Source organism: Micropterus dolomieu, linkage group LG02 (genome assembly GCF_021292245.1).
Source record: "Micropterus dolomieu isolate WLL.071019.BEF.003 ecotype Adirondacks linkage group LG02, ASM2129224v1, whole genome shotgun sequence".
Taxonomy (NCBI): domain Eukaryota; kingdom Metazoa; phylum Chordata; class Actinopteri; order Centrarchiformes; family Centrarchidae; genus Micropterus; species Micropterus dolomieu.
In genome coordinates, this window is record NC_060151.1 from 31,047,051 (window position 1) to 31,058,466 (window position 11,416).

The following is an 11,416-nucleotide window of genomic DNA, read 5'->3' on the forward strand; positions in this document are numbered from 1 at the left end:
CCGCATCCCAAAGATGCTCTATTGGGTTGAGATCTGGTGACTGTGGGGGCCATTTTAGTACAGTGAACTTATTGTCATGTTCAAGAAACCAATTTGAAATGATTGGAGCTTTGTGACATGGTGCGTTATCCTGCTGGAAGTAGCCATCAGAGGATGGGTACATGGTGGCCATAAAGGGATGGACATGGTCAGAAACAATGCTCAGGTAGGCCGTGGCATTTAAACGATGCCCAATTGGCACTAAAGGGCCTAAAGTGTGCCAAGAAAACATCCCCCACACCATTACACCACCACCACCAGCCTGCACAGTGGTAACAAGGCATGATGGATCCATGTTCTCATTCTGTTTACGCCAAATTCTGACTCTACCATCTGAATGACTCAACAGAAATCTGGCACGCAGGATAAGCGGTTGACGATGGACGGATGGATATTCTGCTCATTTTCAGGTTCAAAATCTCATTTAGAGGTTGTACCAGAACAGGTTTACATGGTTATATTTTTGTCATACTGCACATTGCTGCAGCTCCTCTTTTCACCCTGTGTTGAAGGCTTCGTTTTAGCTGTGGAGTGATACATCTTGTCTCTAAATGATCTTAAGCCTCCTGAGGAGAGGATATTAGAGTACTACAACTCATTTAGAATATGTATGAACTAAATGTGCACAGCTGGAACAGCTTAAATTAAATACTTAATAAAAAACTATTATCTTCACTCAGAGTCATGGCTAGCCACTGCTCCGGTCTTCTTCAAGCTTCAAACTGTCTTAGGACATCCTGAAGTACGTCCTGAGGTGGCAGTGGTGTAGTTTCACCTTTGTTTTCAGGTCATCATCACTTAATGATTACATATTTCTCACATGGGTGCAAACTTTAATCATTTATTTACAGATTGCAAAAGATGCAAAAAAAGACTAAATGCAGATGATTTGAGAGATTAAACTGATGAAAGAATTGTGACTGTAGGCCAAGCTGTTTTAGAGATAATTGTAAGAAGAACTGATTATTACAGCATCCCCATCAGTTGCATGAACACTGGACTTTAAAATCTCCAGAGAAGTTAACTTGTTGACTGAACCACCAATGAGAGCTGCTTTCTACACTGTGGGTTGACTTTGGTGAGTCAGTAGGAACATGTGCTCAGATCCCAAATTTGTAGCCTGCAGCTACATTTCTGAGCTGTGACTGCCCACATTTTGGCAGGTGATGTGTATTTCCGAGGAGGGACCTAGAGGGAGGCTATAATATATAATGATGAGATGAAAATTTAAAAAGTCAGAACAAGACATCCGCGGTGCCATGGCAACACAGAACTGCTGCTTTTACAAGACAAAGATGGACAGTGAAGAACCTTTAATGACTGGTAAGTATCTCTATAATATATATATATATAATTTTTTTTTATTAATTTTTTTATTTATTTATTTTTTTCACAGTACTACAACTCAGGGTTGTTCTATGGAACTGTAATAAGTTTATATATATATATATATATATATATTTTACGTCCAGGGATGATATAAAGAGGTAGTGCAATATGCAAAGTTTTATTATCTTAAAACAGTTGAAGCAGCTTTTTGGAGATGTTTTTCAGTAATGGTAAGTGCAGTGGCTGGTGAGTTGCTAGATCACTTTTATCCATGATGGTTACAGTTAAATATATGACAGAGCAGCTCTTTAACATTCTGTTTACATGTCTTTAACTGAACTACACTTCTGGACATATGAAGTGAAATGTTTTTGGCCCAAATCAAGAGCAAGGTGTGGATCTCACATTTCTCATTTATAAATGCTTATCTTATTTATCTTCGTTGTATTTTTGCCAAAGGCAAAATATGTTTTTTGTCATGTTGTATTGATCAACTGGGGACGTTTCATGGTGATATGTATTAGTTAACAATAGTAGTAGTAGTAGTAGTAGACTGTAGTGTCTTTTATTACTGCATATTTTCTAAAGGTTTTCAGATATGATTCATAGAGTGAATTATGGTACATTTTATTCCATTTTATTATATTTATTATGTTCTTGAATTGTTACTTGTTACTTTTATCCAGCTAATTAGTCTGTAAGTTAGATGATTTGAGTGATGTGACCAGATTTCGGAAATGAAAACATTTTTGGTTTGGTGGTCAATATGTCATTAAAAAATATAATTTTATTGTATATGAAATAAAAACGGGGGACAAGTTTGGTCATTTTGAGGCAGAAACTACTTCTCAGTCAATAGAGGCTGCAATCACTTTCTGGCAAAAAATGCATTTTGTGTGTTGTTTTGGTCATTTAAAGGTATTTTGAGAGGTAAAAGTACTAGGTGAGTTATAATCTGTCAAATATAACCCTGTTTAATTTAATCATGTCATCTCAGGGACGAAATAACCTTTCAGTCAATAAGTAGAGGCTTCACTCACTTTCTGGCAAGTGAAATACTGCATGTTATGGGTTGTTTTGGCCATTTAAAGGTACTTTAACAGGTATAAAGGACTGAAAAGACTGGATTTGTTGGTGCACAGCATGTTAATGTAGAGTCATAAGGATAATTGCAAAAGAGAACATTTCTTTATGTTATATTCAGCAGGAAGTCGTGTTAATGATAGACTAGATTCCATTTTCCAAATATAAACAAGGATATCAGTCAAAGGCCTACTAAACAAATAATCCATCGGCAACAACAGGCTTCTATTATTGTCTATAATCACGCAAATGTCACGCCTGGTTATGCTATAAACTGCAAACACTTCTTTGGCCACAACTGTGATTATTCCTTTAATGTTCAAGTATCACAAAGACATATCTTTGCTGTTACCATGGACATAACGTGATGCTTATTTAGACGTTATGTCTGTTTGATCCAGATAAAAGCAGCTGTAATTGTAAAGAGACTGGGCGATACAGCTTTAACATGCTGAGCGCGCTCCGGCGGACAGCAAACAGTTTTCGGCACAACACCTGTCTGCTCTGCTGTCCAGTCTTTCTGGCCACATAAAATCTAATTTCAGGTCTGTTAACACCTTATACAGTCTATGATGAACACACAGTTAAAAACGGGGACATCTGGTCACCCTAGCTTTGAACAAACAAGGAAACTGAACACATGACCTCAACTAAGAGAGTTTGACATCACAGAAATGAATCCAAAACTAGAAACCAGGAACAAACCAGGAAAACCAGGAATAAATACAAAACTATGTTCATAATATCCAATGTTATCTGTATCGTGTATCACATCGTGAGGTACCCTGTGATTCCCACCCTGACCTAAAAGTGTTTTTAAAAGTTTCTTTAACAAACAGACAAATAAAAATAAAGCATCAAAATCTAAAACAATCTTGATGATGTTAGAAATAACCAGTAGACAGCGCTGTAAGGACCGATTAATATAAAGAGGTAGAGATCCCGACTGAGATTCTAACTAATGTCTGTGTCGAATGTTCCAGCAGGTGAAGAGCTCAGGATCGTACTGTTTGGGAGGGCCAGAGTAAAGAATTCTGCAAGAAACATCATCCTGGGGGGAACAGAGTTTGAAACCACAGAGAAGTGCAAGGTGGAAACAGCATTTATTGAAGGGCAGAAAGTCACAGTTGTTGATACTCCAGTTCTGTTTTTGCCTGACACAAATGAAGAGGATGTGCTGAAAGAGATCAAGAAATCCATCTCGCTGGCTGCTCCTGGTCCTCATGTGTTCCTGATTGTGCTGGATGTGAGAGATAAATTCACACAGGAACTGCAGAAAATGGTGAAACTCATTCGCAGTGCCTTTGGCAAAAACACAATGGCTTACACTATGGTGTTGTTCTGCCATGAAGTAATAATGGAAAAAAGCATAGAAGATTATTATTGCACACATCGAGATCTCCACAATGTAATCATACAGTGCGACTGGAAATACCATGTTTTTGACATCACAGAAAAGGCACCGAATCCCGATCAGGTCAAGTCACTACTGAATAAAATCAACGACATGATTGAGAGAAGAGGAAGAGATGGCTACTACACCCCTGAGATGCTCCAACAGGCTGAAAAAGAGGCTAAAAAAGCCATAGAAAAACAACAGCAACAACAACAGGCAAAAAATCCAGAAGTAGAAAAAACAAAAGCCAAGAGGGACCCGGTTGAAATTTCTGTTTATGTTGGAATTTATGTTGGATGTTTGATAGGGTATTTTGTTGTTGGTGGTGAGTTCACGACAAAGATGGGGGCTGCAGTGGGGGGTTTAGCAGGTGGAATACTGGCAGGGTTCATGGCAATATTAGCGATTATTGCCAAAGACCACATCAAGCAACACTGCATCAAGAAACGCACCCAAATGTGCTGCTGCTGATTGGCCGTTTTCCATCAAGCTCTTTTATATTGGGGTGGTGGTAGAAGTTTTAGACGTGCCGTGAGAAAGTGATCTGATTCTAAAATACCAATGATATAACTCACTTTTAGATTGATGTGTGGTGCAGCGGGTGGAATATTGGGAATACACGGTTAGGGGGTTTCACACCTATCACGTTTGATCTGAACCAAAATTAAACAGGTGTGAAACCTCCACCAAACAGATGAAAGTTTGTCAGACGAAAATAGGTAGTCCTGATTCGGATCAAACTGAACCGCGGTGGTTCCCGTGTAAACTAGAAACAAACAGATGCACGGAGAAATGCATTGACAAACGGACGTTAATTTGGTCAATCTGAACTAGCCTCGAGTTAAGTTGTAGCTGCAGGTTGTAGGCTAATGCCGTAATAAAAACAATATAGCGGCAGCGATCTTGTCAAAGCTATCCACAGAAGTGTTTACAAACCCAACAATGCCGAGGATGGGGAGACGCAGCCCACATCCATGATGTTGAAAGGACGCAAGAACGTCATGTAAAGTTGTTTGGAGCCCTCACATAATTGCAGTGTGAAACCAAACCAGAACAATCCGAACAAATCAAACATGAACTTTGGCTCGGACCCTGATGCGGACTTTCAGGTGTGAAAGTGTGTGTGTGTGTGTGTGTTTTTAATTGTTTAGGCTGATCCGTTATTACTAATGAAATAATGTAAATCATGGTGGTGGACTTTGTATACTTTATGTCAGTTTGTTTTCTTTTTGCCTTTTCATGTAAGTATGTTAACCAAAGGCCATCCACACAGTGGGTGAGTCCGCGGAGGTTGTTTCTGATTGGTTGTGGGCTGACCTTAATATCACGCTGTGTACATTAATGTATGTTAATTTGTACAGTGTTTGGGCCTCGCCACGAGGAAACACCAAGCTTAGCACAGCAGGGAGTGGTGATTATAACTTCCACAATGACACTCATCTCTGAGATGCTCGATATGTACAGGTTTCAGATACAACAGCTTTTATAAAGAGTTTACAAGTTGTAACTACTGGCTTTATTGATGGTTGATAATGTTTTGGAGATCTGTTTTGTGTCACTAACAGGAACAGCAGTAGAGTGCCAGGTTGGGGGAGAAATCCGTCTGACTGGTGTTTATTCTTTCTGTGTGGTAATATTGCTGGTAAACCATAAATGCACATCGGTTTGTCACTTTCTAATGAGCTCTTTAAGACTCATTTTAATGAGTCATTGATAAATGGTCCAGATGCTCAGAAAAACCTTCCCAGAAGTTAAGTGGTAAAACATTAATTGGAGCTAAGAGCTGAAAAAATACAAACTGGCAATAGTTATTACAATGATAGCTTATAAGCACTGAGGGGGCCATTTATTAATCTGACTTTATGAAGCCTTTATAACGGGTGCCTGAGTAGAACGTGGTAACCCAAATGGTGCACAGAATATTGGAGGAAATCCTCGAAGGTGAGCTGTGACTCAGGTTTACATTCATCAAAACTGTTCAGCTGATAACATATGCAATTTCTTTTTTAAATGTAACAGGTATGTGGGAAAAGTGTGCAGCTGGATTACGTAGAAAGAGATGCTCTTAATAAAAATCATTACAGAGAGACTGACTTGACACGAGTCTTCACTCCAGACTCATTCAAAAATAAAAAGTGTGGATGCTTTTGATGCTGCAGCAGTGTTTATTGAATGGATGTGTTTAATGTTTTAACGTGAATGCTTTAGATGTGGGGAACAACCGGTCCACAGCAGAGACTAAAACATGTATCTGTATCTGGATGATGAAAATAAAGACGTAAATCAACACGATCAGTCTGCCAGTATCTGAGTCAAGAATGTCCCTGATATCAAGTGACAATATCAGCAACGTTTTCCTCCTCTCATGCCTGCAGGAATCCTAATTAAACAAATGTTATTGTTTTTTACTTCTCGTATGTGAATGATAAAGGCCGAATGATATGTGTAAACAGCAGATGGCTGAAATTAATGTTAAGATCAGCCATAACATTATGACCACTGACAGGTGAAGTGGAAAACACTGATTATCTCGTTACCATGGCTCCTGTCAGTGGGTGGGATCTATCAGGCAGCAGGTGAACATTGTGTCCGCAGAAGCAGGAAAATGGGCAGAGGGAGGATTTGAGCCATTTTGACAATCTGTGATGGCTAGACGACTGGGTCAGAGCATCTCCAAACCGGTCTGCAGGGGTCAGTACCTGTAAACCGGCGACAGGGTCATGGACGGCCAAGGCTCACTGATGCACGTAGGGAGCGACAGCTGGCCTGTGTGGTCCGATCCAACAGACCAGCTAGTGAAGGTCAAACTGCTGAAGACGTTGATGCTGGTTCTGATAGAAAGGCATCAGAACATATAGAGGAGTCCAGGCTCTGACAAGACCTGCAGGTGGTGATAATGTTACGGCTGATTGGTGAAAGACAGTGTAGTAGTTACACCACATCATATATCCCTGCAGCCTATCAGAGGGCATTTTCTCCTCTGGCAGGCGGGTCAGAAACATTGTCCGTTGCCGGACAAACTGAATGAGCTGAAAGATTTTCATATCTGAACACAGAACACGGATCGTGCTAACAGGCTAACCGTGGCTCTGCAGAACTGCTGGGGGTCTGTGGAACAGAAGACATCACAGCAGGATTGTGGAACCTTTTGGCCTGAATGAATAATTTGTCATGTTCCCTCTCATTTATTACACCCGATGGATGCAATACTTGTGCTTTTTGTACTTCTATCATATATAATATGTGTTCTTTTGTGTCTGATGGGAATTTAGTACCTGAAGGCTGTGCGTGCAACAAAGGTCACAGGCTGAAATGGAAACAGCCATGTTTCGTTTGTCTAACACCTCCTGCAGTACCTTTGCCTCCCCTTCAGCTCTCCGGCGCCCCCCTGTGGAGGTTTAAGTCTTGGTCAGGCTGACTGTCTGTTAAACAGCTGATGAGCAGAGAGGTTTCCTCACTCTGTGGCGTTCATCTGTGGTAATCCTGTCAGTTTTTCTTTTTCACTACAAACCCTCAAGACAACCATCTGTTTATAGTAGCATACTGTAAAATAATCATGTATCATACATCTGTTAAAAATAATATGCGAGGACAGTTCTGTGATGCTCTACTTGACGTTCACTAATGTACACAGTATATTACAGTATTACTATCATTGTACAGTGTATATTCAGTACAAATTAGGGTAAACATTATACTCCTATCTTTAGTCTCTATGTTTTATTGTAGTGTATCTATGTAGTTATTGTGTATATAATCTGGGCATTTAATTGGACCTCTTTTGTTTGTGTGAGAAATATTTAGTGAAACAATGTGGTGTTGTTTGATTAAAAGCACGGTGACGAGTCAGCTGACCAGTCAGGGCGTAGGAAAAGTGTGGGAAGAGTGAGTCTGAGCAGCAGAGGTCCTCCGTCAGTTTGTGTCCACCGTCACAGCCGCCTGCAGCAGAGAGAAATAAAACAATAGAGTCCCCTTAGGGTTAGAGTCCTCTTAGGGTTAGAGTCCCCTTAGGGTTAGAGTCCTCTTAGGGTTAGAGTCCCCTTAGGGTTAGAGTCCTCTTAGGGTTAGAGTCCTCTTAGGGTTAGAGTCCTCTTAGGGTTAGAGTCCCTAAGTAACTAAAGCAGGGATAGAGTGGGAGATGGGGAATCAAAGGAGTAAAATAAGCAAAGGTGGGAGACCTGCCTGTTTTTATTTTCTATTTAACTTTTAAACTTTTTTATATTTCCCTGATGCTTTTATGTTTTATGTAAAGCACCTTGAATTACCATGTTGTTGAAATGTGCTATATAAATAAACTTGCCCTGCCTTGGAAAGCAACCACGGGAAACGGTCGTCAGGCTGACGTTCCTGTCTGTCGGGCCACAGATTCTCATCCACATCACAACAGATGTAGTCATCAGCTATAAATATATAAATAAAGTCTAATAGACACATAGAAAATATGTTTACAGATTATGACAACATGTTTTGCATGTCATGACGTGTGCAGTGAACTTATGCCTGGATGTTTTGGGGGGTCAGACTATTCAACAGAGAACCAATATAAGACATTGTGATCAACATGACATAAACAAGTAATAATTTAGTTGTACATAATAATTTGCATAAATGTGTCAAAGCAATCTGTACAAAAGAATGAGAAACTGTTTTTAGTTGTGTACAAGATGATCGTGTGGAGGCTGAACAAGTAGATTTCAGAATTTCGCTTCTGATCTGAGGAATTTACCAAAGCGTCTGAGGAAAACTGTAAATATCAGGTGCATGTTGTGCCCCAGAGGGCTGATGGGATATTTAACCTGGCTCCGTCTGCTCTGTCACACTGTGGGAAGACATTAGTACAGTTTGTCTTTGCCATGAATAAATAGAATACTAAAACAAAGATTTTTTTAGTTGATATTAAAACACTTTTTGTGCTGTTGTACATACAAACATTTGTTTTTTAGGGTACTTGTGTTTGTTTTCATGCTGAAGGAGAAATAATAAGTGAAACAATGTGGTGTTTGTTTGATTAAAAGCACGACGAACAGTCAGCTGACCAGTCTCAGGCAGGACGTATGAAACAGGAAACAGTGTGGGAGGAGTGAGTCTGAGCAGCAGAGGTCCTCCGTCTGTTTGTGTCCACCGTCACAGCTGCCTGCAGCAGAGAGAAATAAAGAGCTGCCGTCTGGAGACAACATCCACCAGCTGAGGTAACGGTTTCTCTCTGCTCCCGTGTGGAAAGTTAATCATCAATCATGAGTGTAACTGCTGCTCCAGGCCGTCTCAGGGTTATTTAGTTTTGACAGAAGTAAAAAGGTTCTACTGTGGAGTAAAAACTTAAAGTTAAATGTCTTTTGTCAGTTTATATCAGCTGTCTGTCCCCAGAGCAGGGAAATCCCCCTGCAGACTGTTTACAGATGAGTGACAGAGATAAGAAAAGCTGAAACATGAGTCCATCTTGAGAGACAGCGAGCACCGGCTGTCCATGTTTGTCATTTAACAAAACGTGTTGCTGTTCTGAAGGTTCTTTATTAGTTCTAGTTTGTTTGTTTACACATGTCTTGTGTTTCATATGTTATAGCTAGCTGTTGTTAGCTTTAGCTGGTAGACAAGTGAATATGACTTACCGTAGGCTACTCTAGTTTGGTTTGGATGTTTACCCACCGTAGTCTCTGAGAGTGGGAAACAATGTCCAGAACAAGATTAGCCTACACATTACATTATAATCTGTTAAATAAATGTAGTAAAAAAGACAATATTTCCCTCTGAAATGTTGTGCACAGCACAAAATGGAAATACTAAATGGCTGTAAAGTTGTTGGTTTAAGACATCTTACTACCCTGTAAATTCAATTTTAAATTATATTGTACTGTGGTTGTGTTTATTGTTGTGGTCTGATAAATATATTTGTTACTGCTGGCTGTAATGCAAATTGCCCCTCAGGGATAGTAAAGTTATCTTACATTAAACACTGACCATCTTTATTTTGTGTTGCAGAGTTCCACAGAAAACTTCAGCACAACAAAATGGGGCAGCTGATGAGTAAAGAGGAGCAGTTGAAGGAATTTGTGAAGCGCTTTAAACAGTGTCCAGATGTGAAGGTGAATCGATCCATCGTGATGTTCTGCAGCACCTCTTCTTCAGAAACCCTCCAACAGCACCTCAACAACAGGACACAGAAGGAATACCCCATCGCAGATTGGATGAAGCAGCTCGCAGAGAAGCTCGCCAATCTGTGTTCGAAGCCTGAACTGGCGGGCCTCGGAGCGCTGGCCATCGCCATCTTCATCGACGTCATTTCAGCCACTTCCTCTTCTGAGGCCACGATGGAAGCTCTGCGCAGCGTGTTTGCTGAGGAGAAGGCCTCCGAGGTCTGGGATCAGATCGACGAGTGCCTGAAGAGATGCATGATAAACATCAACAACAGGGCCGAGCTGGTGAGCGACATCAAACGGATCGAGTGCCAGCTGAGCGCCGCCGTCACCAAGCTGAAGAACTCTATGGTGAGGGACGGGCACATGTCGCATCAGGCTCTGAAGGCCTGGGTCAACGGGGCGGCCTTCCACATCCAGATGCTGATCCACCTGGTGAGACTGGGAGGGATTCAAACCTGCGACCCTGTTGTGGGACTCCTCTCTGCTTACCTGAGAGACCTGGACCTCCTGTTTGAAAAGCACAAGGAGGTGGTGAAGAAGAAATGCAAGCTGCGGGAGCTCATGTTAGAAGAGGGACTTGCCCCCTGCTTTGTGAGTGAAGAGGATGAATGGGATTTTATCTCATACTATACCCCATTCAGTGAATACTTTGAGGCTTATTATGAAGAACATTACAACAGCCAGAAGAATGAGATCAGGAAATACTTCAGGAAGGTCAGAGATGATCTGCCAGAGCTGGTCAGTCAGGTCGGCCATCTCAGTGTCTGCTGAGGAGCACATGTGCTCTTAACTGAACACATTTAGGAGGAGAGTGAAAATGTAACAATGTAATGTGCTCCTTCTGCTTGTGATGTGCAACCAGTGGAGGACCATGGAAGTGGTTTGCATGTATCTGTTTTTAGCACTCCTTCTCAGAGTCATAACTCAGTGTTGAATCATTCAGTGTGACTTCCTCTTCCCGAGGATTCAATTTCAATTCAATTTTATTTATATAGCGCCAAATCACAGCGCTTTTCATAAAAGAGCAGGTCTAGATCGTACTCTATGATGCTATTTACAGAAGCCCAACAGTTCCCACCAAGAGCAGCACTAGGAGACAGAGTCAAGGAAAAACTTCCTTTTAAGAGGCAGAAACCTCGAGCAGAACCATGGCTCAGGGTGGGCGACCATCTGCCTCGACCGGTTGGGGTGAGGGAGAGAGAGAGAGAGAGAGAGAGAGAGAGAGGGATGTAAGGAGAGAGAGAGAGAGAGAGGGGGGAGGGAGGCAGCCTACACAATATACACACAGAGGTACAGACAGTAAAGGTGATGTTGCTATAGACTAAATGAAAAATGGTACAGATATTTATAATAGTGTTAATGGTAACAGTCGTAATGTTAATGATTATAATAACAATAATAACAATAAGACTAGCAACAATAGTCGTTGCAGCAG

General features: G+C 41.0%; 2 protein-coding genes across 2 annotated transcripts in view; one reads left to right on the forward strand and one right to left on the reverse strand.

The window, feature by feature from the left end:
* The window catches only part of LOC123967434 (trafficking regulator of GLUT4 1), a 344,338-nt gene that overhangs the window by 316,986 nt on the left and 15,936 nt on the right, over positions 1-11,416 (reverse strand). The gene's annotated exons all lie outside the window — the stretch shown is intronic.
* On the forward strand, positions 8,939-11,069 carry LOC123962039. Its single transcript, XM_046037922.1, has 2 exons — positions 8,939-9,036; positions 9,824-11,069. Exon 2 carries the CDS (start codon positions 9,853-9,855, stop codon positions 10,750-10,752), a length of 900 nt encoding a protein of 299 aa, XP_045893878.1. The 5' UTR covers positions 8,939-9,036; positions 9,824-9,852; the 3' UTR covers positions 10,753-11,069.

Excerpts from the sequence above, each read along its gene's own strand:
- LOC123962039 (XM_046037922.1), top strand. The coding sequence starts at position 9,853 with ATGGGGCAGCTGATGAGTAAAGAGGAGCAGTTGAAGGAATTTGTGAAG.